A 27,936-nucleotide genomic window follows, 5' to 3' on the forward strand; every position below is an offset into this window, starting at 1 on the left:
AGCTTTTAAATTCCACGTTTTATTTAGGAAAGCAACACACAGCTGTAGGTATTTCAGAGTACAGCAGAGCATAAAGACAAACACAAAAGCCACCCAGGACACAGCTGGCTCTGGACACTGGATCTCACTGGAACCGACCAGGCTGGCCTTGACTCTGGGAGGTTCAGAATCAAGTCTGTGGCTGCCCCTGGCAACCTGGCCACTTCCACAGGCATTCATTCGGTGGGCGAGCGTTTTATGCCGGTCTCATCTCTACTGTTCATCTGTTCGATACTGTGACAGGGACTGCTGTGCTGAGTACACAGGGGGGACAGGAAACAGGCCCCGCCCACAGGTGCACAACCTCACGGTGAGGCGGAGAAGCGAGTAGTGTGCACAGTCTAGTGTGGCCAGTGTCACCAAAGGTGTGCGCTCACAGGCTCAGCGTGGAGTGGCCCGCGGACGACACCGACCCGGCTTCAGGGTGGCCGACGCGGTGTGTCAGCCAGGCAAGGAGACCTCTCTTCTCTTCTGACCTGTCTCTCCTCCTCTGAGATCCTACGTCCCACTGTCCGCTCCACCCACAGGCCATTTCTCTGAGCCGCTCACACTCACTCCAGGCGGCTGGCTCCCTGAGGATGAAGCTCTCCTCCCCGCATCTCTGACTCTGTCGGGCAGAGTGGTGGCCCGGCACCCCGCCTGGGAGACAGGCGGCTCTCTGGCAGCTCAGCCCTCCTCTAACACAACTGGAGGCGGGTGGCTGTAGCAGGTGGAGAGGGTCTAGGATGTGGAGAAACCACACCTACAAGGCTGCGGCCTAGCCCAGATCGCTGAGAATACTTTCTATTCACTAAGACGAAAAGTCAAACCACAGAACAGTTCTATCAACAGCACAACTGTTTGAAAGACAGGAGCACACAAACACATATCTCCCTGCACCCCGACAACGCCACAGCCCCCCACCCCCGCCCCGGGCAGCGGGCTCAGTCGAAGGTGATGCGGAAGCTGCGCTCCTGCTCCTTGCGCCGGCCCTCGCACACCTTGGTCACCTCCTCCACCTTCCTCTGCAGCAGCGCCGAGTTCTGGTCGATCCACTGCAGCGAGTCCATGTGCGCGTTGAGGATCTTGCAGATCTGCTGCAGCGGGTCGCTGGTGTCGGCCGGGCCCCCCGACGTGTTCAAGTGCTCGATGATGTCCTTGAGGTCCTGGGCCATGCGCTTGAGCTGTGCGTCGATGTTCTCGGCCAGCTTGTAGGTCTTCTCGCGCTCCTCGTCGGCGTGCTGCAGGTGCACCGTGCCGCTCTGCTCCTTGACCGACTCCTCCAGCGGGCTCAGCAGGTCCTCCAGCTCCTTCTGCTGCGACAGGATGAAGTCGAGCTCCTGGTCCAGCCGCTTCTGGTCCAGCTTCACCTTCTCCACCTCGCGGTGGAGGCTGGTGATCCTCTCACCATTCTCGATCAGCGTGCGGTCCCAGGCATTGACCTGCGTGGCCTGCTGCAGGAAGTGCCGCTCCTGGTCTTCCAGCTCCAGGCTCCACTTGTTGATGAGACTCTCCAGCTGGGCATAGGTCAGCGCAGCACTGCCCGACCCCCCGGCAGCTGCGCTGGCACCGCTGGGTGCACTCCCAGAGGCCGCCGTGTTGCTGGGGATCCCGGCCGGCGTCAGGGGCTTTATGTTAAGGGAGAAGCCGGTGGTGCTGGTGGTGGCGGCGGTCGTGGTCGTGGTGGTTGTCGCCGTGGAGGTGGTGGAAGCTACTCCAGGGGCCTTCAGGTTGAAGCCCACCGTCCCCGCTCCTGCTGTCCCCGTAGTGGTCGCTGGGGTACCAAGGGAGAGCCCGGTGGCGGCGGACGAGGTGGGAGCAGTTGCCAGCGAGGTGAAGAGCGAGGGCCCGGCGCTGGTGGTGGTGGCGGCCGGGGTGGGCGCGGCTGGCTGTGCGGCTCCCGCTCCGGTGGCTGCTGGAGCGGCCGCAGTGAAGGGCAGCCCGCCAAGGGCTGGGGGCTGGGCCGGGCCCCCCAGGGAGCCTATGTTGAAGCCAGAGGTCCCAGTCTGGGATGTGCTCCCACCCGTGAACGAGAAGCCCCCGGACGTGGATGTGGTGGGTGGGGCGGCAGATGCGGTGGCGGAGCCAAACACAAAGCCGCCGGGAGCTGCACCCTGGGCGGACGTGCTGGCGCTGGAGACCGCGCTGCTGAGCGTGCTGCCCCCGAGCCCGAAGCCGGCGGGCTGGGCCGGGGCCGGGGCCGTGCTGCCCAGGCTCAGCTTTGGGGTGTTGCTCCCTAAGGAAAATCCGGTGGCTCCTGATGCAGGCGTCGTGGTCCCAAAGCTGAAGGCCGGGGTCTGTGTCGCGGGAGTCTGGGTGCTGAGTGAGAACAGGCTGGTGGCAGGGGTGCTGGCGGCTGACTGGGAGGGAGTCCCAAAACTAAACCCGCCAGTGCTGGATGCAGAGAAAGAAAAGCCCGTGGCGGGCGTGGTCGTTGCTGTCTTTGTGTTGCCAAATGTGAACCCTCCTGTGGAGGCCCCAGTGCCTCCAAAATTAAACCCGCTCATGGCTCCAGACTCTGGGGGCAGCAGCTACTCCGGCTCCAAGCAAATCCACCGGTATCTGCAACCTTGGGAAGATTTGCAAAGCAGAGGAAGTGACATGATCAGACAGCAGATCTAGAAAAACCACCTCAGCAGCATGATGGAGCTCGGTCTGCAAGGGGGCAGGACTCAAGTCTGATAAGCACCCCCCCCCCCCCCCCGCTCCTCTTCCTGCTGTGGAACCTAACCGGGCCCTGCTGAACTAGGAAAGACGGACAAGGACACAGCCCCCGCCCCGGGGGCCTAGCAGGGTCAGTACCAGCGAGAGGCCCACTGCTTGGGGTAGGGGGGGCTGAAGAGCAGGCGCCTCTGGCGAGTGGGATTAGACACACACAGGAGCCTTTGGGACCTGCCCCCAGGTCTCCCTGCTGACTGCACATGGGTGAGGGGTAGGCTGATTTGGCACCACCCTGAGTGCCCCTCTGGACCTCAGACACAGGCCCCGGGAAGCTGAGTTACGACAGGGCCTTGGGCGCCAAAGGCTCCCTCTGGTCACACCCCAGCCGGTTTAGGAGGACAGAAGGCACGCGGGCGCACTCCCCCGCCCTAACTTGGGGTGGGCAGGAGACCCGAGTGCTTAGAGCACCTGGGGCCCCTGGCCGCAGGGACTGGTTTCAAGGGGACGTGGAGACTCGAGCTGGCCAAGAGACCGCCCCCACCTGCAGGTGCAGGGCACGGAGGATGAGCACTGGGGGACAGTGAGCGCCACCAGAGCGAGCAGAGAGAGGCAAAGGGCAGAGAGTGAGAGAGCCGCCAGAAATCCTGGTCCTGCTCACTAACCCCGCCCGGTCTTCATTAGAAGCTCCGGGAGCCAGCACATCCCTGTTCAGTGAAAGGTGACTGCTTTCTATCTGAAAAAGCCCCGAGCAAAGCCATCTGGTAGCTGGAGAGTCAAAGGTGACTTGGAGAAGAGAGTTGGAGGGTGTCCTGTGTAGAGATGTTTTCAGGGAAGTGATCACAGGCTAAGCACTGACTGCTGGCGGGCTGCTGTCACGTAACTGACATCTCACTGCTGTGTGGAGGCGGAGATGGTGTCCCCGTGTCTGAGATGAGGAAACTGGGGCTCAGGGGGCTGCGGTGATCTACTAGGAGCTGACCCCAGGCCACAAGCCCAATCCACCAAGCTCCTTGTCCAGCACAGGTACCAATTAGGGGGCAACTGGGCATCAGATATAAGGCAAGCTCTGCATCCTACCTACTGATACAGCCTCTTAACTATACTCAAGAAACGCTGGGAATGACAACACAGAGAAGCACAACACAAATTTACTACTGCAGTGTGATCTCTGCTATGGAAAAACACAGCTACCCTGAACAAGGAGGGCTGGAAAGAAATACACCGAGATGTGGGACTACACATGGATGGCCTCCCTGCTAATCTGCAATAGTTTCCAAGTGCTCATTCCTGCCTGTACAATAAACACAGGTTTTTGAAAACGACCCTCTAATTATAGAGTGTAAATTCACTCCGAAGAACCAGCGAACCTGTGCAGCCGGGTTCTAGAATCACCATATGAACGGGACAGATGGGGTCACTGAATTAAACCACCTCCCCCAGGCTGGCACTCAGCCACACCTGGTCTTGGTTGTGGGGCGGCGCTGGATCCCAGAGGCTGTGCTGAAGGAAGCAAGGGAGCCAGCACGTGGATGTAACACCAACACCAGGACCAAAAATGTGGCCCTCCGGAGACATGCAGGCCCCGCTGCCCAGAGCCTGGGGCGAACGACCCTAAGTGGCAGAAAGGATTTTCAGACGTGACTAAGGATCTTGAAATGCGGAGGCAGAGACCGGACTAGACAAGAGACCACTGGAAGGTGGAAGCGGAGGCTGCAGTAACATGCCTTGAACTCAGGAGACAGAGGACGGGGCCACAGGCCAAGCAATGCGGGGGGCCTTTACAAGCTGGAAAAGGCAAGGAATGGTTCTCCCCTGCAGTCTCCAAAAGGAACCAGCCCTCCTTGATTTCAGCCCAGTGAGACCGATTCTGGACCCTGATCTCAACTTCAAAAGAATAAATGTGCATCGTTTCAAGCTGCTAAGTTTGGGATATTTGTGAGAACAGCACAGGAAATGAACACAGCTGGGGAGCAGAAAGTGTCTGACGGTACGGGGGCACCTCGTGACTCCTGAGGACCCCGAGACCCAGCGCCCTTGTCAGGAAAGTGGAGTGGCCGCTGTGGGCCTGGAGCGTGGCCAAGTCGGGAGGGCACGGTGCTCACAGCCACGGTCCCCGCGCGGACACACGCCGCACTGTCACCTCTGGAAGCCGGGGAGGAAGGGAGGGAGCCCAGAGGGGCCGTGAGTCCAACCCAGCTGTGACGTTCTCAGGAAAAGACTGTGGTGGTAGCCAGCCTCAAGTCTAATGCGAACTCACGGTCGGCTGCCACTGCCCACCAGGGCCTTGGGCTACGTGACCCATTCCCCGGTTGAGACGAGCGTGGTCTGGGGGCAGCTTGCTCGGGCACCGACAGCGCCGTGTGCCCAGCACGTTGTCACCCCCTGCCCCCCACCCCAGCCAATTTCACACCCATCCTACGAGGAGGTCGGATGATGATCCCGGGGCACAGATCGGGGAGGGCAGGCTCAGACGGAAGTAATCTGCAATCCCACCCCCAGGTGGGCAGTAGCCAAGCCCCCGCAGCCCGCACTGTAAAGCTCTCATTTCTACTTCATCACGTGGGCCCTGAGTCACAGGGCCAGCGGCCCCGCTCAGGGTGCATGGCCACTATTCTGTACCCGGGCTTCCACTCGACTCCCTCACATGTTTCTTTTCATCTAAAAGCAGCTGCAAGACGGCTCCTTGTTTTCAGACATGAAGTTGGGTTCCTTGTTTTGGGCATGAAGAGACCCCAGCCCAGCTCACTGCAGCGCCATCTCGAGCCGGGTCTGTTACCAGCCAGCGGACAGAAGTGCCTGGACTCCCACAAGGCTCAGTTCGCAACAGCGCACTCAAGAGAGCTTTTGCTATTAATAAGCTGCAGCTAAAATTTTTCCAAAAAGCATTTATAGAAAGTTTTCACTTTTTATATGATTAAGAAACCACAAAGAAGACTATCTCCCCCACCCGCCCCCGCCCCGGTGTCTTGTCTGGTTTAACGGTTCACTGTTTATTAAACGCCTCCTCTCCTTCCAACACTTCGGATGCCAGGGACCTGATGGCAGTTCGTCCTGGGTGTTACTGCTCACTTACCACTGACCCCCAGAACGCTGGGAGTTTCTCACAGACATGGTGAAACACACGCAAAAAACCCTCTGCCCTTTATGAGGGCTTTTCCACTGTTACCAAAGGGGTGAGCTTTCCTAAAAGAGAAGCGGACGCTGTTGGGGGGAAGTGATGCTGTTCTTGGGAGGAGGGGCAGGTGGCCGGGGGCTGGGTGCTCGGCCTGGGCAGCCACGGCCACAGCGGGTTCTCTAGCCCATTGGGCTACCTTGAGGCCACTGAGGGCAAGACTGGCAGAGCCGCCAGCCACACACTTGCCCTTGTTTTCCACACCACATCCAGGTGCCTCCACAGCCCCGAGAGTCTGGGATCCCCATGCACAGGCGCAGCCCACCCCCAGGTTCAAGGACGCAGGTTTTGTGCCGTCACTGCCACCTTCGCTCAGATCCACCAACCTCCCCTCTGTCGTTAGTTCTTCAGCCTCTCCAAGCCCAAGCTGCACCTACTTTATTCACTCCAGCACTGACTCGGCCCTACCCTACGTACAGCAACAACACAGCAAAACACGGTCCATCCCCGGAGGACGGGGGCACCGAGAGCACACGACAGGGATATGCGGGCACCTGCTCTGCACAGACACCGCTCAAGGCCCCGGAAATAAGGCTGTGGACGAGACAGAGGAGTCTGCCCTCACATCCCAGCAGGAAGTACTCGGGGTGTCAGATGAGGCTCAGCGTCCTGGAGGAAAGACCGGGTGGGGCGGGGCAGCGGGGTGCCAGCGCAGGGGCGAGGGGGCAGCCGGGGCAGGCGGCACTGTTCTGAGCCCTGGGCTCCCCTTTCCTTAGATACTCAGAACAGGGGTGTCTGTCTGGGAATGAATACGAGGGGAGGGAAGACCTCAGCCTTGGACCAAAGGGAAGATTAACCCTAATCTCAGAACCCGGGACCTCGTGTGGCAACAAGGATATCACGGATGTGATTAAGGATCTCGAGCGGGCAGGTGACTCTGGCTTACCTGCGTGAGCTTTTGATGTGATCATGAGAGCTCTGAATGGAATCGGGAGGCAGAAGAGGCGAGCCAGAGGGACTGTGACCCTGGAAAGATGTTCTGAGAGCAGCTACGCTGCTGCTCTGGAGCTGGAGGACGGGGCCACAAGCCAAGCAGAGCAGGTGGCCTCCGCGAGCTGGAAAAGGCACAGTCCAGACTCTCCCCTGAGCCCACACAAGGAACACAGCCCTGGGTACCCGACTCAGGCTTCTGACCTCCCGAACTGCAAGGAAATATCTGTGTTATCTTAAACTGCTAAGTTTGCGGTCATGTGTAACAAGAGCAACAGGAACTTAACACGAGAGTCGGGGACGAAGAAAGAGAAGGGTTGGGTGTGGTAAAGTAAGTGAATGGGAAACCCGCCCTGGCATGGGCTGAGGAAGGGGGTGCTGGCTGAGGACACAGGGTGCTGCCACCGCTGGGCCTGGCAGCTGCAGGCGAGGGGGTAAGAACGCTGTGATTCTGAGAACCTGGACAGCCTCTGCCGCAGGGCGACCTCCTGGGATGTGGATGTGTGAGACGCCCAGCCGCAATGGGCCGTGTATGACAAAGGGAGGGACAGGGTGGCCTGGAGCACTGAGGGGGCTCGTGGAGTGACAGGGTCAGCCCCACGGGGCAGGATGTCCCTGTGTCGCTCACTGGGCGCCACCTGTGTGAGCAGGACCGGCCAGGAGCGCTAGGGGGCAGCACACCGAACCTTCCTGGACGGGAGACAGGCTCAGAGAGGTGATGCGACTTCTCTAAGATCACACAGCAGCAAACAGGAGTTCCCGGAAGGGAGCTGAGCTTCTGGGGCAGGAGATGAGCAGGTGTCAGAAATCAGTATTAGAGGGGCGGTGGGGTGCTCGGGCAGACGTGTGGCCCAGGGAGTGAGGGAGTGATGCACCTCCAGGCCGCCGGCCGGGGTCAGGGGCCGGTCATGGAGGAGAACTGGCAGCCAGGCCACACACCCACAGCAAAGCCGGGAAGACCCTGCTTCATGCCCGACCCCCGCAGCCCTTCACCTGTCACCTCAGAAGCTTGAGCGACCCTCCCAAAGCAAGGCTTTTCCACCAGGCAGGGGCAGCTGCCTCCCCACAGGCCGCCTCCTTCCTTCGTAACTAACTCTTCTTCACTCGGGGCAGCAGTGAGTCTGGCCAATGGGCTCCATGCCCAGGGCTGTCTAGTTACCAACGGGCCGGGAGGAGGGCAGCAGGCCCGCAGCGGTCTTGACATGTCCAGCCCGAGCTCTTCTGTCAGCGCCCAGCAGGACATAGCCCAGCACCGAGAAGCAGCTGCTGCAGCCTGTCATTCGGAGCCCCTGCTCCTCCACTCCCAGCCCTGGGATCTTAGTTTTAAGTTCATCTCCCGGGGCCTCAGTTTCCTCATCTGAAAACAACAGGATGATGGCTCCAGAATCATATGGTCCCTGGGAAAATGAAGCGGTCAGCGATCTGTGTCAAGCGCTTAGTACTGTGCCCAGTGCCTTCTTGGGGCCCAGGAAACAACCTATCACTGCAGTTAATAATACTGCAGCTGTGGGAAGTGACCCAGCAGCCGCTCCCGGCATCCCGCCCACAGCCACCTGGTGGCGCTGCCCACAGTGCCGAGCCCAGCCGGGCCCAGGCAGGTCAGGCAGCTTCAGTGCCCACTACGCTTTCCCTGCAGAATTAGCTCTTCATTTAAGACTTGGAGGAAGTGCAGCTATGGGCTCGGAGAGACCAGAGGAAGGGAGGAGAGAGGGGAGAGAAGAGAGGGGATCAGACACCAGTGGTTATCAGCCGGGCCGGTACCTCTGCAGTGTGAGTGCAGGGACTGCCCCCACCCCTGCCTGCCCCCACACCTCCCCTGGGCTGTCTCACCACAGGCCAGGCCCAAGCCCACGAACTCCTGCTTCTTAAATCTCTTGAAACAGATCCCCTCTCTCCCTTGAGTCAAAGAAAACCCCTCTAAACCTCAGGGGATAGATGAGCCCAGAGAGCCTGTCCTGCAAGAATGGAAATCAGGCGATCGGGGCAAGCCGCCTGCTACCCAGACCTCAGCTGGGGCAGAGTTCAGCTGTTCCAGGTTCCAGAGCAGCGAAGCGGCCTGCGGGGTCCAACCAGAGCGCGGGGTGAAGCCACAGGAGAGGCTCCGAAGGGACAGGAAGACTCATCCAGGCTGTGGGGGGCGGGGGCAGACAGCACCAGGGGCCGGGCAGGAGCTGCTGGGGACCTGGGCCACTCCGCCTGGCTCTTACCCAACCGCCCTGCCCGGTAGGACCAGCCAGTCCCAGGGGCTGGAAACAGAGCCCCGCTACCAGGCAGCTAGAGGCCCTTCCTCCTCCACAGCATGAGGTGTCCCCACTGGGAGGCAGGACAGAGACCAGGGAGAGGCAGTTTCCAGCTGCCCTCTCACCTCCTCAGGTGGCCGGGGCTCTGGTCCTGATTTCTGTGGGCCTGTGCCTCCGTGTGGACGGCACCCCGGAGGCCTCTCACCCTCCCAGGCATCAGACAAACAGGAGGCGTGCCTGCCTGCCTGCAGGGGGCGGGGAGGAGGGTGTGTGGGAAGCCTGGCCCCTGTCCTGCCACCATGCCCTGCTCACATGAACAGATCCCCAAATGCCCCCGCACACCAACCCCCCAGGAGGCCTGCGCACACGTGTTCTACTCGTGGGTGTTTTTAAAAACAAAATTACATACTTTTTGTGAATAGTCTGCTCACATGGTTCTATGTTCAAAAGATACAAGAGGGGTCTCCATGGTCTCCCCTCACCCCCACAGCTACCTCTCTTCCCTGGAGACAAGCTTTCGGGTTTTTCGGGCCTCTTTCCAGAGATTTTTGACACATTTAAGCAAATGCAGTCTGCACTCTCTCCCCCTGTACACACAAGGCTGCATGAGCCAGGAGCACTCTTTTTTGTACTGACAATATTTTAGAGGTCATTTTAAACAGGCTTATCATCCTCACCGAGGTTTCCAAGGTGGCACAGTAGTAAAGAATCCACCTGCCATAGCAGGAGACACAGGTTCGATCCCTGGGTTGGGAAGATACCCTGGAGAAGGGAATGGCTATTCACTCCAGTATTCTTGCAGAACTCCATGGACAGAGGAGCCTGGTGGGCGGCAGTCCAATGGGGTCGCAAACAGTCATGCACGACTGAGCACGCACACGTATCATCCTCACCAGATGGAGGAGGAAGCGCTCTCAGAAACCCCTCGGCTTCCTGCCCTTTGAACTGCCTCCAGCTGGTACAAAGAAGCTTCTTGGACCCAGAGGTTCTCAGCTATCTGGCTTCTCCCTTTCTTCCCTGGAAAACAGCCTCTCTACCCCAAGCAATCACCTCACCACTAATGAGCAATTACACTCTCCTTCTCACTTCTCACTCCTGAGGCCCAAACTTGCACCCGAAGGAGCTCAGGTGGTGGGAAATGGCAAATTTCCCCACAGGGAAAACAAATCAGGTTAGATGTGTGGAAAAGTCAGGACAGCCAGAGGGGTAGATTTTAAGGAAGATTCTAGAAACACTCTTAATATAATAGGACTAGACAAGATCTTGTTCTGGTACTGAAAGATTTTTCTCCCTCCACCTAAGTGCATTCAACATTTAAATTTTAATGGAACAATTAATACACCAGTCCTTTCTTTAAAATCTTGTTTTGGCTATCACTGACAAAGCCAAGAGTCCCCTGATCACTATCTGTCACTACTGGTCCCCACACCTGTGAGGTACTCAGGTGAAAAGCTGTCACATATCTCTTATCTACATACACTTGCACACGTGTTCACATCCAGAGGAAATACTTTTACTCACATGTTTTCTCTACTCCCAAGGGCTCATACTACGTGGGTCACTCCACAATTTGTAGTTTTCAACAGGCTTTTCATTCCTTACAGCTGCTGTAAACCAGTAAGCTGGAAGGAATGATAAATAAAATGTGGTATGACTAGACCACGTTCACCCATGCCTCTAACGATGGGCAAGTGAGTTCCAGAAAAACATCTGCTTTATTGACTACGCCAAAACCTTTGAGTGTGTGGATCACAACAAACTGTGGAAAATTCTTCAAGAGATGGGAATACCAGACCACCTGATCTGCCTCCTGAGAAATCTGTATGCAGGTCAGGAAGCAACAGTTAGAACTGGACATGGAACAACAGACTGGTTTCATATCGGGAAAAGAGTACATCAAGGCTGTATACTGTCACCCTGCTTATTTAACATATATGCAGAGTACATCATGAGAAATGCTGGGCTGGATAAAGCACAAGCTGGAATCTAGATTGCCAGGAGAAATATCAATAACCTCAGATATGCAGATGATACATAGCACCTTTACGGCAAAAAGCGAAGAACTAAAGAATCTCTTGATGAAAGTGAAAGAGGAGAGTGAAAAAGTTGGCTTAAAGCTCCAACATTCAGAAAACTAAGATCATGGCATCTGGGCCCATCACTTCATGGCAAATAGATGGGGAAACAGTGGAAACAGTGACAGACTAATTTTTGGGGCTCCAAAATCACTGCAGATGGTGACTGCAGCCATGAAATTAAAAGACGCTCACTCCTTGGAAGAAAAGCTATGACTAACCTAGATAGCATATTAAAAAGCAAAGACATTACTTTGTTGACAAAGGTCCATCTAGTCAAAGCTATGGTTTTTCCAGTAGTCATGTATGGATGTGAGAGTTGGACTATAAAACAGGTGAGTGCCGAAGAATTGATGCTTTTGAACTGTGGTGTTAGAGAAGACTCTTGAGAGTCCCTTGACTGCAAGGAGAACCAGTCAATCCTAAAGGAAATCAGTCCTGAATATTCATTGGAAGGACTGATGCTGAAGCTGAAACCCCAATACTTTGGCCACCTGATGTGAAGAACTGACTCACTGGAAAAGACCCTGATGCTGGGAAAGATTGAAGGCAGGAAGGAGGAGAAGGGGACGACAGAGGATGAGATGGTTGGATGGCATCACCGACTCAACGGACATGAGTTTGAGTAAACTCTGGGAGTTGGTGATGGACAGGGAGGCCTGGCGTGCTGCGGTCCATGGGGTCACAAAGTCGGGTACAACTGAGCAACTGAAACAAACTACCAATGGGCATTTAGGACGCTTCTGGCTTTTCTTCACTATAAACAATGCTGCAACAAGCGCGCGCAGTCACGCTCTCAGGCACAGGCGCAGACACTTTTCCAGGGCAGATCCCCGAAGAGAAGCTACTGGCCACATATTTGCATCTTGGTTTTACTAGGGACAACCAAACTACTCTCCAACCTGCCTCTATCCACTTTATTCTAACTGGCAGTGCCCGAGACAACCATTTCCCTACAACCTGTCAGCACCTTGTTAGCAAAGTTCTGCCGATCTGATGTACCAACTGCATTTATTAAAAAAATAATGATAAACGCACCAGCCATTCAGTGCTCTTATGTGCCACGTGTGTGGATAATCCATAAACATACCTCATTCATTCAGTCAACAAACATCCACTGAGACTTGGGACAAGACAGGCCTTGAACTGGGCAAACAAAAGACAATATGGCATGGCCGCCTGTCCTTAACACCCCAGTGTTATAAATGTGGTGAAGGAAAAGCCACTGGAAATGAAAACAGGTATTCACACAAACACTCGTGCGCAAATGTTCTCAGCAGCATTACTCCCAAATGGCCAAAAGGTGCCCATGCGCCAACCTCTAAGTGCCCTTTGCCTCCGTCATGCCACTCCAGTCCCACAAGCCTTCCTGCTGCTCCTCACACATGCTGAGAGCACCCCTGCCCCAGGGCCTTTGCACCTGCTGTTCTCGCTCCGTGGAACACTCTCCCCACGGCCCCATGGCTTCCTCCCTTGCCTCTCTCCGGTCTTTGCTAAAATGTAAAGTGTCACCTGCTCAGCAACGCATGCCTCTGTCATGCCACTCTGGTCCCACAAGCCTTCTGCTGCTCCTCACACATGCCGAGAGCACCCCTGCCCCAGGGCCTTTGCACCTGCTGTTCTCACTCCGTGGAACACTCTCCCCACGGCGCCATGGCTTCCTCCCTTGCCTCCTTCAGGTTTTTGCTAAAATGTAAAGTGTCACCTGCTCAGCGACGTCTCCCTTGGCTGTCCTGAGGAAGCCAGCGCCACCTGAAATAAGGTACATTCCATTTACACATCTCGTTAGATGTATGTCTCCCCATTAGAAGAGAGCAGGAAGGGCAGGATTTGGGTCTGTGCTCTCCTCTGCTGTACCCCAACGTCTGGGACAGCTGCGGGCTCCTGCAGGCACTCCGCAAATGCTTGTTACCGAGTAAACAGGTCCAGGTTGCTTTTTGCCAGCTACCATTCCAAGTGCTCTTCATGTACTGATGATCGGTTTAGCTCTACAATGTTCCTACCGTGGGGTACGTACCATTAGCATCTCCTTTCTAGAGTTAAGAAACCTGCTCAGCGTCAACATAAATGTCAAAGTCAGGGTCAAACAAGGTCCCGGCCCTCAGATAATTCAGAGCTTACTGAGGGTAACAAAGAATCAGATTATCGGATGGCATGGTAGACACCGTGCAAGGGCTTTGGTGAGAACCTACTAGAAGCTCAGGGGAGGGACAAGGACACTGTCCTAGAGAAGGAAAGGGTGTTTAAATCTGTTTTGAAGGATGTGGAGGAGTTAGGGTGAGAAGAGGTTAGATCAGTAGCTCATTCCAGGACAAAGCTCAGACGGGCAAGGGTCTGCTGCCTTGAGGAACAGTGGAAAATGCCCTGTGTCAAAACCACGGGATGCCAAAGAAGGTATACCAATAGCTGGTAAGCACAGGGAAAGCATCCTTAGCCACTGGGAAATGCAAATCAAAACCAGGAGATACCAGCTCACGGATGCCACTGCTGCTGCTGCTGCTGCTAAGTCGCTTCAGTCGTGTCTGACTCTGTGCGACCCCATAGACGGCAGTCCACCAGGCTCTGCCGCCCCTGGGATTCTCCAGGCAAGAACACTGGAGCGGGTTGCCATTTCCTTCTCCAGTGCATGAAAGTGAAAAGTGAAAGTGAAGTCGCTCAGTCAGGTCTGACTCTTAGCGACCCCATGGACTGTAGCCTACCAGACTCCTCCGTCCATGGGATTTTCCAGGCAAGAGTACTGGAGTGGGGTGCCACTGCCTTCTTCTACAGATGCCACTAGGATGCCAATAATAAAGAAGGTGGGTAACAGCAAGCCTGGTGAGGGTGGGGCAATTTGAACCCTCATTCATCACCAGTGGGGGTGTACGACGGGGCAGCCACTTTGGAAAACAGTCTGCCAGTTCCTTAAACATACAGTTGGCCTATGATCCAGCAATTACATTCCTAGACCTCTCCCAAGAGAAATGAAAACATACACCCATACAAAACTAGCACACAAATATTCTGTAACAGCAAAAAGTAAAAACAACCCAAATGACCATCAGTTGATGAGTGGATAAAATGGAATATTATACAGTCTTTAAAAAACCCTATTGATATATGCTATAAAACGGATGAACCTAAAAAACTAGACTCCTACTCTATGATCCGATTCACACGAAATGCCCGTTACAGGAGTATCTACAGAGACAGAGAACAGAGGAGAGGCTACCTAGGGATGGGGGCATGGGGAGTGCCTGCTAAGAGGTATAAGGTTTCTTTCTGGAGTGATAAAAATGTTCCAAAATTACATTGTGGTAATAGGTTCACAACTCTGAATGTACTAAAACCCACTGAATTTATACAGTTTAATAAATGGATGTGAATTATGCACTATTTCAATAAAGCCATTAAACAAACCAACCAAGCACAGGATGCCAGGGAGGGGCTGGGCAGAGATGCTTCTAAAGGCGGGACTGTGCTTTTTTCTGGGGATGAGTGAAGCTGGTTGAGAACAGGCTGGGGAGGAGACTGGAGCCTAAAAGCTCCAGTCAGCTGAGGCCAGCAGGGGACTCCAGTGGAAACACAGCCTGGAGCAGAGAGACCACTCAGACAAGACTCGGAGAGGGAGACTTGCCAGGGCCAGGGGCTTTATGGGCCCCACAGGTGGACACATGTGTGCGTGCAGCTAGACAGAAATCCACAGCCCTGTGCTCCCCCTGCCCAGCCTCTCTCCTGCAACCGACACCCGAGTCCCAGGGGAGAGGCAATCGCCATGGAGATGGTTTCTCTGGGAACCAAGTAAAAACCACCAGAGGTGGGGGGCGGGGTGGCTATGACTGAGATTAGAACCAGCCACAGCTCCTACCTGTCCCTGGCTGGCAGTCGCCACACCAACGCCGCTGGACATTTATCCTGTGCCTCGTCTGCAGTGCTTTACTTGTGCTGTTGAGTGTGTGTGCTAAGTCGTGTCCCGCTCCTCTGGCAACCCTATGGACTGTACCCACCAGGCTCCCTTGTCCATTGGATTTCCCAGATAGGAATACTGGAGTGGGCTGCCGTCTCCTCCTCCACGGGATCTTCCTGACTTAGGGACTGAACCCACGTCTCCTGCATTGGCAAGTAGATTCCTTACCACTCAGTCACCTGGGAAACCTTTACCTGTACCGACTACAACCCAAAGAGCGGAACCACCAGAGTTTCCATCTCACAGATGGGCAAACAGGAGTGGAGAGAACTTCAGTAACTTGCCCAGAGTCGCCCAGACGGCAGCAATGACTGAGGCCGTCTGGCCCCAGAGCTGAACCGGGGCCTCGGGAGCCTCTCCAGAGGGGCCTTTCCCACCGCCACACAACGCCCCCTTGCATGCTACGCCCAGTACCCCTTCCTGTTCCCTGACGTCATCCCAAGCCATCTCGTCACCTTCCAGACTAGTTCAGTGGTTCGGGTTTCACTCCAGAATCCAGTTCAGTGCTGCCTGTTTCCCCCACTGCAGGCTAGACACCTAGAGACCTGGAGGACGGGGGGCTCAGCCGCTCTTTCCTGCCCCCCGCTCCCCGCCCCGGAGTCTGCTCCTGCTCTGGGTGGGAGTGGGCAGGAGGAAGGGGACAAAGGGCTCTTGAGCAAACCTAACAGGGCTGAGGTCCAGGGCCCTGCTGGCCCGCGAACATCCCCACGGGGCAGTCCCCACGGGTCTGTGGGGGGGCCTGGGAGGTCTCCCCGCTGAGCTCCCCTGCCCCGGCCTCCACCCCTGCCCCATTTCCCCAGCTCTCCCAGTGACCGGCCATCCAGCACTGCTGGCCGCCTTCATCTCGGCCTTGCTCCTCTGCTCTGAGCTCGAGGACCCCAGGGGTACATGTACCCAGGGAGGGGTACAGGCTGCCCCCATTCCCGTCCCCCATCGGGCAGGACAAGCCTATCTGCTGAGAGAGGGAAGAGTAGCTCTGACAGCCGCCTGGTGCTCTCCTGCTGGGCACAAACAACTCCACGGACGCACCGGGCAAGGCCACGCAGACCGCTGGATCACTGCACAGCTCAACACAGACCAGAACACAAATGCTGTCCAAAGCATAAGAATGACCAACCACTACCCTCCTGACTCAGAGCTGACAGCCGCTCCTTCACTCGGCACAGCACTGGCTCCACGGATAACTGGCGCTGGCCACAGACGCCCCTGCTCCCTGCTGGCCTCTGATCCAGAGCGAAGCTTGCCTCCCTGAACCCTCCCCAGTCACTCAGCCCAGCCCAGCCCCTACCTGAGATGCCCCGTGGGCCCCCAGGGTGGGCACCCCCAACTGCAACAAGCAGGAAACCCGAATTGTTTAACTACAAGTGTCCGTGGTGGCATCTGGTTGGGGTATGGATGGCTGACGGAGGCCCCCAACCCTCCCAGATGACTCTTAGAGACCCCTTTCCCTGCTCCCCACAAACACTGCCCCTCACGTCTTTACACAGGACCCGGCAGTGTCTGAGCAAGGCTGGCACCCTCTCAACCTGGGTCAGGCCAGCGGGTGACCCTGCCCTGAGAATTCTCAGTTTCTTTTGGTCTCTGCCCTGGCAGAGAAGGACATATTTTTGGGGTGTGTGACGGGGTGACTCTGCACGCAAAGGTCAGGAGGGCCCTTGGCCCCCACCTCTCCACACTCATAGTTCACCAGGGTTTCTGTGAGTGACTCACCAACCTTTTAAAACTTGGACCTTGTGGAAAAGTCTGTTTCTCATTTCTGTAAAACTTGAAGCTCCGCACCGCCAGGCTGGCACGCGTGCCTGAGGGGCTGGCGTCATCCGAGACCCTTCCGCACTCTCTCGGGTCCTCCGCCCCGCTCCTGTCCCTGCTCCGCTGATGCAGCACACGGGTGTGCGGGGCCCTGCTTAAGGGCACACGGGGAGAAGTGAGTGTCCCGAGGGCCAGGGTACTGTGTTGCCAACTACCTTCACTTTGCCCTGTCCAGTCTCTGCATGCATGTGAGGAGGGGCACCCCAGGGCTGGTGGCCTGCAGCTCTCAGATGAGGAAACTGAGGCTCTGAGAGGGAGGCGTGGTGGGATGGATACGTCCCCATCCTAATCCTTAGCATCTGTGAGTATGTTACCCTATACGGTCAAAGGGACTTTACAGACGTTACATTCAGGATCTTGAGGTGAAGACACTATCCTGGATTATTGGGGTGTGCCCCAGAGTGCTCACAAGGGCCCAAAGACAAGGAAACGGATTCTCCCCTACAGCCTTGAGAACAGGAGTCCCCAGCCCCCGGGCCATGGTCTTGTACCAGCCCGTGGCCTGTTAGCACCAGCCTGCACAGTGAGATGAGGGGCTGTTCTCCACGAAACCTGTCCCGGTGCCTAGAAGACTGGGATCACTGTTCCAGGAAGACTCTTTTAAAGACTGCCGGTCTCCAGAACGGAAAAGGAATCGATGTGTGTTGTCTGAAGCCACTAAGAGAAGGGGCTTTGGCGGACTCTGAGCCGCCAGGCCACGTGGCAGACCTGTGCTGTGTGTCTGGCCCCAGCACTGCCCTTTCCCCAGCTGAACTGGCCTTGGCCTTCCTGTCCTTGTTTGCCAGGACGCCCACTCCCAACCCTTGCTCCTGGCCTGCATGATCGAGACAGCTGCCCGAGGGCCTCTTCAGGGAACACAGAATTGAACTCCCCAGTTTCTGTGCCTCAGCAACTCATTTTAAAAAGGAACTGATGTGAGGGCTTCCCTGGTGGCTCAGTAGTAAAGAATCCACCTTCAGAGGCAGGAGACACGGGTTCAGTCCCTGGTCCGGGAAGATCCCACATGCCCAGGAGTAACTTGGCCCACTCGCCCCAATTACTGAGCCCACACGCCCCAGAGCCCATGCCCCTCAATGAGAAGCCACCGCAACGAGAAACCCATGCCCTGCAACGAAGAGCACCCCCCCCCCCCACTGCAACTAGAGAAAAGCCTGCACAGCAACAAAGACCCAGCAAAGCCAAAATCAGAACTGACGCGGGACTTTCCTGGTGTCCAGTGGGTGGCACTATGCTCCCATCGCAGGGGGGTGGAGCATGGGTTCAATCCCCGGTTGGGGAACTGAGAGCCTGCAGGCTTCAAGGCGCAGCCAGGCAAAAAAGTTCTGATGCCTTGTGAGGCCACAGCAGAAGGCTGGGGGCTGTGTGGAACAGTTCCTGGGAATGAGGAGGTCCTGACTTATCCTCTAAGTGCTCAGGGAAACAGTCAGGCACACAGATATCTGCTTTCGAGGGGCTCTGAAAGCAGAACGAAGTGTGGTAGGAACAGGAAGAGAAACGACCACAGGCTGGCCATAGTGCCGGGCTTTACCTACAGCATTTCACACAATCTTCTCAGCACCCACGTCTTGGAGAGAAATAATGCTCACACTTAGGCAGGCAGGCCCCGTTCTAGGAATTTTGCATACATTTACGTATTTAATCCTCACAATAAGCCTATGAGGTGGGTCATCTTATCCCCATTTTATGGATGAGGAAACTGAGTCACACAGAGAAGATGCCACCTGCTGAGGGTCAAAGAAGAAGCGGAGTTGGAGCGTGAACCTAGCAGGCTGACTCCAGAGACAATGCTCTGAGCCACCTTTCCTTGATCAAAAGGCCAAGGCGCTACCGGAGCCACTTGTAAGAACGCAGCGGAAGCCCAACAGTCAGGGCCACATCAGCACCCTTGGCCAAGATCAGGTGATGTGGGCATGGGACTGAAACTTGGGTCCATCTGATGGAAACCCGGTGCCTCTTCCATCACACCAGGCTGTCACCGTGAATGGGAAAGCAGTGGGTTCTGGGATAGAACAGGCAAGGAGGGTCTCCTTTGGCGCAGGGGGGCTTGGGGAGGGGCAGGTGGCAACCAACAGAATCTGACAGCAGTAAGCAGCAGCAGACTTGAGGTGAAGGTCCAGGTCTGGCGGCCTCCCAGCAAGCTATGTCCCAAGCTGGGGGTCAGGGACCCCACACGTCTGAGAGGAGACAGGCTCTCCCTGGGGCCTGCAGGCCCTTGGGAGGTGTGTGGCGGGGCAGCGCTCTAACCAGCAATGTGGCCCTGCACAATCCCTCTTGCCTCCCCGGGCCTCCGCCTTGCCCCCTGCAAGCCCCGCGGGTCAGCCTCTGTGATCTGAGCCCCTTCTTGGCATCGAGCCTGATTCCCAGGGTACTGCACAGGCTCTCCTTCCTCCTGCCTAATCCCCTCCCTTACTGGACTGGGGCGTCTCCCCAATCCAGGGTTTCGCTAACCGTTGCCAGGTGTGCAACCGGCCCCCAGAGAATGCCCCCCACTCCCCCTCCCCATCAAAGAGCCGGGGTGACGCAACCTGCCTGCAACTACCGCCTCACTCCCCAAGCATGGCTCCTCCGCAATGAAAAAGAGTCCCCAGCAGCCCCACCCAGGCTCCCAGCCTCAGCCCAGGAGCTGAAGGGCGCAAGGGGCGGGGGCGGCGGGCAGCTGGACCCCAAATACTTGGCCAAGCTCGGGAAGGCGGAGTCATCTGAGTCCCGGAGGGCCCATGGATCCAGATCAGGGGTGGGTGTGGGGAGAGGGCGCAGCGTGCCAAGACCCGGGCTCCCAGGCACCGCTGATGACCCGCTGCCCAGAAGATGGAATAGGCTGGGAAGGGCTAGGAGCGCCGTGTGCTTGCTGGCACCCGCTCTGCAGGACTGAGTCAGGCCGCGTGGGCAGGGTGATTGGCACCAGGACTCAGTTCTGTGGGACCCAGCTGAAGAGAGAAAGAGGCACACGGGGCAGGGACCGCGGCGTACCCAGGGTCTTCTCAGATACTAAGTTCATTCTCAAGTTATTAACTGTCTAACCTGACCATCCTCTCAAAACCCCATAGTCCCAGTCTATGCTGCTGCTAAGTCGCTGCAGTCGTGACCGACTCTGTGCGACCCTATGGACAGCAGCCCACCAGGCTCCTCCATCCACAGGATTCTCTAGGCAAGAATCCTGTGGATGGAGGAGTTGCCATTTCCTTCTCCAAGTCCCAGTCTATGAGACAAAACTAAAGAGGAACAGTTCACAGAATACCCAACCTGCACTCTTCAGAAACATCAAAGTCACAGGAGATAAGAAAAGTCTGAAAAGCCTCCACAGACCAGAGGTTGCAGAGGAGACGTGAAAACTAAGTGTAACTCGGCATCCTGGGGGGATCCTGAAAAGAAGGGGTTGGGGAACAACAGGTGAAATCAGAAGATGGGGTGGGCGAGGGGGTAGGTCACAGAAACAGACTGACATTGCCTCCCGAGTTGTGACAAACACCAGTGTAACACAAGATGCCCACGGGGAGGGGGAGGCTGTGTGAGGGGCTCCTCGGGAAACTCTGTATTGTCTTGGCAGCTTTGTGGTCAATCTACAGTTACTCCAAAATAAAAAGTTTATTTAAAGAAAAATACTCCACCTAATCCGCCAGTTATAATCTAGACGAGAAGGCTGGGGGATGACTGTCCCCCCTCACTGCCAGCAGCCTGTCCAGTGGCTTCCCCTAATCCCACCAGCTAGTACTCAACACTGAGGAGTGGAAGTCAGTCCTTACTTAAAACACCTTTAGAAGCACTACTGCTGGGCACCGGACATAAAACATATCCACCTTAATAATAACAATGAACCCCTTATGTAACACCTTACTCTGTGCCAGGCACTAGTCCAAGGGCACCTGATGTGGATTAATTCATTTAATCCTCAAAACAGTACTAAGAAATAGGTACTGTCGATGGCCACATACATTGGCCATCAGCATGTTTCTATTAACTCAACTCCATATTTGATTCTCGAACTATTCATGGAAAGCAAGACACATGGAAGGGAAATTGCCAGTAAGCTAGTTAAGTGGGGTGTAGTCAGGGGCTGAATCCAACAACTTGGCTCCAGGGTGCGTGCCCTTAAACATTACTCTGTTACCTCAGTAAAAAACATAGCCCCTATAGGGCAAGAGCTCAAATACTGGCAGAGTGGATAAAGTAAGTGGTCAGATCCCAAGGACTTCCGGTATGCAAGAGTAGCCTGTATTAGGGATGCAATATACAATAAACCTAATTAATACCACCATATGTTGTGTATGAAAGCTGTTACAAATCCTAAGAGTTCTCATCACAAGGAAAACAGGATGTATTCTTTTCTATTTCTTCAGTTTTGTATCTGTAGGAGATAATGTTCACTACACTTACTAATCAATTTATGAGGTATGTTCAATCAAATCACTATGCTGTACGCCTTAAGCTTACCCAGTGCTACATGTCAATCATATCCCAGTAAATCTGGAAGAAAAAAAAAAGCATCTGAACTTAGAGGAAGAAAAAAAAAAGCCTGGATGTCTTTATTCTCAGATAACTCTCAAGATCAAGGTCCCCTGTCTTCTCTGGATCTTGATTCAGTCTCATAAGCACCAGGAAAAGCTCAACTCCAGCTGTAATGTCCTGCTGTGGATGAACGGAGGTGGGGAGAGGAGGGGTTTCTGCAGCACAGGAAAGACCCACAACCACTTGGGCTGGGAGGGGATGGCTAGGAAGTCCCATCTCTTTGAGCAATGGATTACAGATCTTCCTATTTCTGGCAGACCTGCACGACTGATGGTGGGGTGGGGGGAGCTGAGGTAGAGGACAGTCTGAAAGGGAGCCTAGGTGGGGGCTATGGAAAAAGAAGGAACCAACTGGCCTCAAAGGAATGCTGAGGATAAGCGTTGAGGGTAGGTGCGCAGGAGACACAGAGAAGATATCGGGCCTGAGGGCGAAAACTGACTCCCTGCACCAAGATGGGGCTGAGCGTCCATGTTGTGAATGGGAAAGGCCGGGATGGCTGGGAAATACCTTGGAGGAGGTAAAGGAGACACAAGGATGACCTTTTAGCAAGTGCTGTATGGTCTAGCGTCTGGGGTTCCTGCCAGCGGGGTCGGAAAGGGTGACACCAGGCCCCAGGGTTCCTTCCTGCTCACAATAAGAGGTTGAGAGAGCATGTATGAAGTGGGCTCTCAAGTTTCACAGGCATCGACTCATTTCATTCTCACAAATGACCCCACCAGGTAGAGTTGATTATTCTCCGCGTTTTACAGATAGTCTCCTATCTAGGCTGCTAGAGAATTCAGGTCATTTGCCCAAGGCCACCTTCGCCGGCCTGTGATTTGAATGGAGCGCGCTCTGTGACTCACACCAGGTTCTAAGCCACAGGAAAGGTTCTCAGAGTGGGACGGCAGTTGAAGGATGAAGAGAGTAGCATGTGGCTGGCCGGAAATTCGCGAAGCAGGGGAAAGCAAAGGAGAAATGAACTGGCGCGAGTCTCAGGGAAGAGGGGTTACCGAGTCACCAGAATAAGAGGGAGCAGAGGGCCGGACCTCAGAGTCAGAGAGAACGGAGGGTCGGAACCCCCGGAGTCGGGAGAAAAGCGGGGCTAGAGATAGCCACGGGTAAAAGGAAGGAGAGGCCTGAACCCCCGGGATCGAAAGCCAGGATCCGATCCCCGAGGGCAGGGGTGCAGGCCCGCCTCCGGGTTGGGGCCACGCGGGGCGGGGCGCGGAAGGATCCGCGCAGGCCGTGCTGCGCCGCCCGCGGTATATCTGTGTCCAGTCCCCGGGGCCGCCTCATTCCCCACCCTCAGATCACGGGCTCTCCTCACTCTACTGCCACGCCGCCTCCGCCCGCGTACCCCCGGCCATGGCTCTGTAGCCGCGACCCCTCTGTGCCCCCGGCCAGTCTCCGCGCTCACCGCGCCTGCGCTCTCCGCTCCTGCCTTCTCTCTTCAGCCGAGGCCGCCGCCGCCTCTCCTTTGCGCAGCCATGGAGTGAGTAACCGCTCGCCCCTCCCTCTCCAACCGCCTTTCCCGCCCTTTCGAAGCTCGCGGCCCTCGCGACCGAGCCTGGGGGGGTGGGGAGACTGAGGAATCACGGTCGCGCAGGCGCAGAAGAGGGAAGGCGAGCGGTCTCGCGCGACCGAGCATGCGCACTTGGGCGGGTGCGTTCTTCCAGACAATTGGTGTTTAAAGAAGAGAGCCACGTGCGTGTGCGCCTGCGCACTAGTTCCCAGACACGATGGCTTCCCCCCATCCCCGCCCTGACCGTCTGCGAGCGATTGCTCATGCGCAGCTGTCCACCTGAGGCTGTATTTTTTTTTTGCGCAAAGGGCGGTCATTAAGCAGCCGCACATGCGCACTGGTCTCCAGGAGGGCGGTTGCCTGAGGTAACTGTGGCGCGGCTTGGGAGATGGCGCATGCGCTGTAGCCTTCAGCGAGAGCTCCGCCTCCCACTTTGCTCAGGCGCAGAGCTCATCTTCCCTCCCTTTCATTCAGGCACCTGCTGGGGCGGGAACTGGTTTAGATTGACAGGGGAGAAGGCGGGGATTAGAAACGACCGGTTTAGGGGATGGAGCTAGGATAAGAGGCGTCGCCGAGGACGAGGTTGGGGCGGGGTTACCCATTGTGGAAGGGGCGGGGCTAACGAAACCTTTTGCAGAGGGGGGTGGGGTTTCTGCCTGAGAAAGAGGCGGGGCCTCTGGGGAATCATCGGGGAGGGGTGGAGCTAAAATAAATCGTGGGGGCGGGACTTCGAGAGGCAGTGGAGATCAGCCCCAAAATTCAAAGGGAGAACTGCGATTTGAACGGATAACTTTGACGACCGGTCGGGACAAGGGGGAATTCCCATGGGAACAGATTTGAGCTGGAATCTAGGGAGGGTGTGGGGCCTAAAAGTTATATTTTAGAGGAAGAGATGTGACTGGAAGAAAATTCCCCTGGGATTGAGTGTGGGTTTTGTTTTGTTTTTTAATGAAAGGGAATATTATGGGGTGAGTGGGAAGGACTTTAAGGAAATTTCCCTGGGAGACCATTAGGTTTCTGTATTGGAAGGATTGGGTCTTGGGAATTCTGAGAAATAAGCCAAACGTAAAGAGAATTCCCTTGGGAGTGGGTGGGGCTCAGATACTGGGAAAGGACAGGTTTAGAATTCTGAAAGGATGAGGAATCCTGGGATTCTGCGGGCGTGGTTTGATTTCCCTGTGGCTTTGGCAATAGCAGGTGAGGCTGATCCTGACCCACTCACTTTTGTGTCACACTTGCAGGCCCTCCACTTTTGCCTTGGTGCCTGTCTTCGCCCAGCTGAGCAACCTCCAGAGCCTCCTTCCAGCTGTTGGTGCAGCCTCTTCCATTGCCGTCGGTGCCCAGCGCCCGTGCTGCAGCCATGTCACTCCTGGCGACCCTGGGGCTGGAGCTGGACAGGACCCTGCTCCCAGCTAGCGGGCTGGGCTGGCTCGTAGACTATGGGAAACTCCCCCTGGCCCCTGCCCCCCTGGGCCCCTATGAGGTCCTTGGGGGAGCCCTGGAGGGCGGGCTTCCAGGGGGGGGAGAGCCCCTGGCAGGTAAGAGTAGGTGAAGAATGGAGGTGGGGTGAGCTAGGGGGAGAGGGAGAAGAAAGAAAAATTCATTCATTTGATAAGTTTTTTTTAATGAGTACCTGTAATAGGGCTTCCCCAATGGCTCAGCAGGTCAAGAATCTGCCTGCAGTTCGGGGGACACAGGAGACATAGGTTCAATCCCTGGGTTGGGAAGAAAGCCTGGAGGAGGAAGTGGCAACCCACGCCAGCCTGGAAAATCCCATGGATAGAGGAGCCTGGTGGGCTACAGTATATGGGGTCACAAAAAGTTGGACATGGCTTGAAAAGTTGAACAACTAAGCAACAACAACAGCATAATATGTCAGGCACTGTTTTAGGGGACACAGCTGGGAACAAGACTGACATGATCCCTGCCTTCTTGGAGCACACACTCTACTGGGAAGACACGCAGGAGACAAATTATATGATGCATGGGAATAAGTGGGAAGCACTTAGCTGAGTTTAAAAATGGCAATGAGAAAAAAAAAATAAAAATGACAACAAGGACAAGTTTGGTGGGGGGAGCCAAGAAACCCTCTCCAATCAGTAACATTTTGGCTGAGACCTAAGGAATGGTAAGGAATGACCCATAAAAAGACCCAAGGGAAGAGCTTTTCAGGTGCAGGAAACAGCACAGGCAGAGCCCCTGAAGCAGGAATTATTTTATTCATTGCGTGCATGGGTGCTAAGTCGCCAAATCGTGTCTATGGACTGTAGCCCACCAGGCTCCTCTCTCTGTCCATGGTATTCTCCAGGCGAGAATACAGGAGTGGGTTGCCATGCCCTCCTCCAGGAGATACTCACGACCCAGGGATCGAACCTGCATCTCTTACATTTCCTGCATTGGCAGGTGGGTTCTTAACTTCTACCACCACCTGGGAAGCCCATTTTATTCATTGGTGGTGATTTGATCGCTAAGTTGTGTCTGACTCTTGTGACCCCATGAACTGTAGCCCACCAGGCTCCTCTGTCCATGGCATTTTCCAGGCAAGAATACTGGAGCAGGTTGCCATTTCCTCCTCCAGGGGATCTTCCCGACCCAGGAATCAAACCTGGGTCTCCTGCGTTGCAGGCAGATTCTTTACCAACTGAGCTATGAGGGAAGTGTATCCCAAATGCTTGGTACATAGTAGGGTTTCAATAATTAAAGATGAAACAGGGTGTGTTTACATGTGATCTAGTTTGCCATTTATAATAAACTAGAGAGTAAATCAAGAAACCAGAGATGCAGGGTAATCAGTAAGGAGGATGTTGGAACAGTTGAAGAAATGGCTGGTTGACTGTTTTCTCATTTGGGTCATTGATGGTTGTTGGTTAACGGGTTGGTTAGATGTTTGGTTTATTGATTGGTTGGTTGGCTGGTCTGTTGACTGGTTTGATGATTTGTTGATTGGCTAGCTGGCTGGCTGGTGGTTTAACTCAATGAATGGGATGAATGAGGTGGGCATGAGTGAGATCTGGTTGGGTGGAGGATTAGGAAATCAAGGAGCTTTCTGTCCCTCTGCAATCCTCCAGGAGACGGCTTCTCTGACTGGATGACCGAACGGGTGGACTTTACAGCCCTGCTCCCTCTGGAGCCCCCCTTGCCCTCAGGTGCCCTCCCCCCACCTTCCCCACCCCCACCTGACCTGGAAGCTATGGCCTCCCTGCTCAAGAAGGAGCTGGAGCAGATGGAAGACTACTTCCTCGATGCCCCTCTGCTCCCACCATCCTCCCCACCTCCGCCGCCGCCGCAGCCGCCGGCACCGGCACCTTCCCTCCCTCTCCCCCTCCCCCTCCCCCTGCCCACCTTTGACCTCCCCCAGCCCCCTTCCCTGGACACCCTCGACTTGCTGGCCATCTACTGCCGCGGTGAGGCTGGGCAGGGGGACTCGGGATTGGCGCCCCTGCCCCCACCTCCGCAAGCCCCGCCCCCGCCCCGCCCCGCCCCCTACCCCAGTCCTGCTGCCAGCCGAGGGGACCGCAAGCAAAAGAAGCGAGACCAGAACAAGTCCGCGGCTCTGAGGTACCGCCAGAGGAAGCGTGCAGAGGGCGAGGCCCTGGAGGGCGAGTGCCAGGGGCTGGAGGCGCGGAACCGGGAGCTGAGGGAGAGGGCGGAGTCGGTGGAGCGGGAGATCCAGTACGTCAAGGATCTGCTCATCGAAGTGTACAAAGCTCGCAGCCAGAGGACCAGGAACAGCTAGCCGGGCGGGGGCTTCGGGCTGTAGGGGGCGCTGGTCTTCGGCTCCGGGGCGGAGGGGGGAGGGTCCCCAGTCATCCCCCTGCCTCCAGCTTCCTTCCAAACCCTCCCTCCCCCTCCTCTCCCTCTCTCCTCCCTCCCTCTCCCCTTTTATTCTTACCTCCCCTTCCCACCCCCCAGAATCATGAAACGTTTGGCATAAGTCAGCATTTACACCCTTCAAGTAACATCTGAGGAACAGAGACCCATGAGGAATTTGGGAGGCAGGGGAGAGCTTGGAAACCTCATCTCTCAAGCAGGGAAGTGAGCCCAGGAAGCCCTGCAGAACGTCTGTGCAAAGGAGAACAGGGAAGCCATCTCGAGACCAAGTCAGGGAGGGCTCAAAGAAAGGTGCCCAAGGAATGAGCAAAACAAGCCAAGTGACCTTGGGAACTACATTTGGAGGTGGAACCAAGAGGTAGCCGACTTGGCAGAGCAGGTGCATATTTGGGGGCTCTGGGGGAGTGGCCATAATGGGTGACGGGGTATACGTTTTAGCTCTGGAAGGAAATCAGTGTTTTGTGAAGGTGTTGGGGGAGGTGCGGGAGGGCAGGGACTGATCCTTTTGGAAGGGGGCTTTATGAGTGGAAATAAAAGGAAGAATTTCCTCTGATTATGTGCGTCTGGTCTTTGAAAGGAGAAGCTGGGGGGAGGGCAGTCTTAGACCAAAGGCAATAATGATAATAATGGAAATAACATAATACAGTCAAGCACACACTTTCCACACAGGGTCAAAGCCAAGATGAGACTGATTGAACTGGTAGAGATACAAGACCCGCTTTTAACTTCCATTTAGGATGTAGACAGTGAAAGAAAGAATAGCCAAAGGTGCCAGCTCCCCCTGGTCCTTGTCACCAAAGAGGGTGACACCAAAGGGGCCGGGTGGCTGGAGCACAGTTGTGGGGCACCCGGTGTTGAAGAGCAATCTCGCTGCGCTGTCAGAGCCGAGATTACAGGGGAAGTCAGGAGGTAAATGAGCGGTGACCTGGTAATGGAGAGTCGGATCTGGGTGCTAACACTTTCTCCATGATAATCTTTCTTTATGAGCTGGAAAAAAATTCGTGCAGATGGGCACCCATTACAGAGTTGGGAATCAATTTAAAGGGTTCTGACCAGTGTTGAAAGATACGAATAGAACAGTAGAAAATACCATGTATCAGTAGTATTTTGCCAGACTATGTTGATGTAATAGCTTTGCATCACGGTAAGAAAAGTTTGGAAGCCACTGGTAGATGGCAGCCAGCATCATAACACTGATTTTCAGACACTGCCACCTAATACAATCACTATCAACTCTAAGATGC

At 55.5% G+C, this 27,936-nt stretch overlaps 3 protein-coding genes across 7 annotated transcripts in view; 1 reads left to right on the forward strand and 2 right to left on the reverse strand.

Annotated features, from left to right (window-relative positions):
* The window catches only part of IL4I1 (interleukin 4 induced 1), a 34,221-nt gene extending 11,384 nt beyond the window's left edge, over nucleotides 1-22,837 (reverse strand). Inside the window, exon 1 of one of the 2 annotated variants that reach the window (XM_015458234.3) lies at nucleotides 22,757-22,837. The gene's annotated coding sequence lies outside the window, so the exon portion shown is untranslated. Of the gene's footprint in view, nucleotides 1-16,756 lie in introns of both variants that reach the window. The other variant, XM_059877085.1, reaches the window with a different exon arrangement.
* Nucleotides 1-22,937, reverse strand: NUP62 (nucleoporin 62). 2 transcript variants are annotated; one of them, XM_010814983.4, is made up of 3 exons: nucleotides 9,147-9,201; nucleotides 6,738-6,993; nucleotides 4-2,587 (listed from the first exon to the last, which is right to left on the reverse strand). In XM_010814983.4, exon 3 carries the CDS (start codon nucleotides 2,523-2,525, stop codon nucleotides 963-965), a length of 1,563 nt encoding a protein of 520 aa, XP_010813285.1. In that variant the 5' UTR covers nucleotides 2,526-2,587; nucleotides 6,738-6,993; nucleotides 9,147-9,201; the 3' UTR covers nucleotides 4-962. The 2 variants fall into 2 exon arrangements, with proteins under 2 accessions (NP_001192448.1, XP_010813285.1); NM_001205519.1 differs by lacking the exons at nucleotides 6,738-6,993; nucleotides 9,147-9,201 and adding an exon at nucleotides 22,757-22,937 and having other exon boundaries at nucleotides 1-2,587.
* ATF5 (activating transcription factor 5) lies at nucleotides 22,604-27,245 on the forward strand. Of its 3 annotated transcripts, XM_024978225.2 has the most exons (4): nucleotides 22,634-22,831; nucleotides 24,103-24,399; nucleotides 25,930-26,533; nucleotides 26,774-27,245. In XM_024978225.2, the coding sequence occupies exons 2-4, from the start codon at nucleotides 24,222-24,224 to the stop codon at nucleotides 26,793-26,795; spliced, it is 804 nt and encodes a 267-aa protein (XP_024833993.1). In that variant the 5' UTR covers nucleotides 22,634-22,831; nucleotides 24,103-24,221; the 3' UTR covers nucleotides 26,796-27,245. The 3 variants fall into 3 exon arrangements, with proteins under 3 accessions (NP_001179351.2, XP_024833993.1, XP_059732681.1); NM_001192422.2 differs by lacking the exon at nucleotides 26,774-27,245 and having other exon boundaries at nucleotides 22,604-22,831; nucleotides 25,930-26,597; XM_059876698.1 differs by lacking the exon at nucleotides 22,634-22,831 and having other exon boundaries at nucleotides 24,353-25,264; nucleotides 25,930-27,245.
* The last annotated feature ends 691 nt before the right edge of the window (nucleotides 27,246-27,936 follow it).

Source organism: Bos taurus, chromosome 18 (assembly GCF_002263795.3).
Source record: "Bos taurus isolate L1 Dominette 01449 registration number 42190680 breed Hereford chromosome 18, ARS-UCD2.0, whole genome shotgun sequence".
Lineage (NCBI taxonomy): Eukaryota > Metazoa > Chordata > Mammalia > Artiodactyla > Bovidae > Bos > Bos taurus.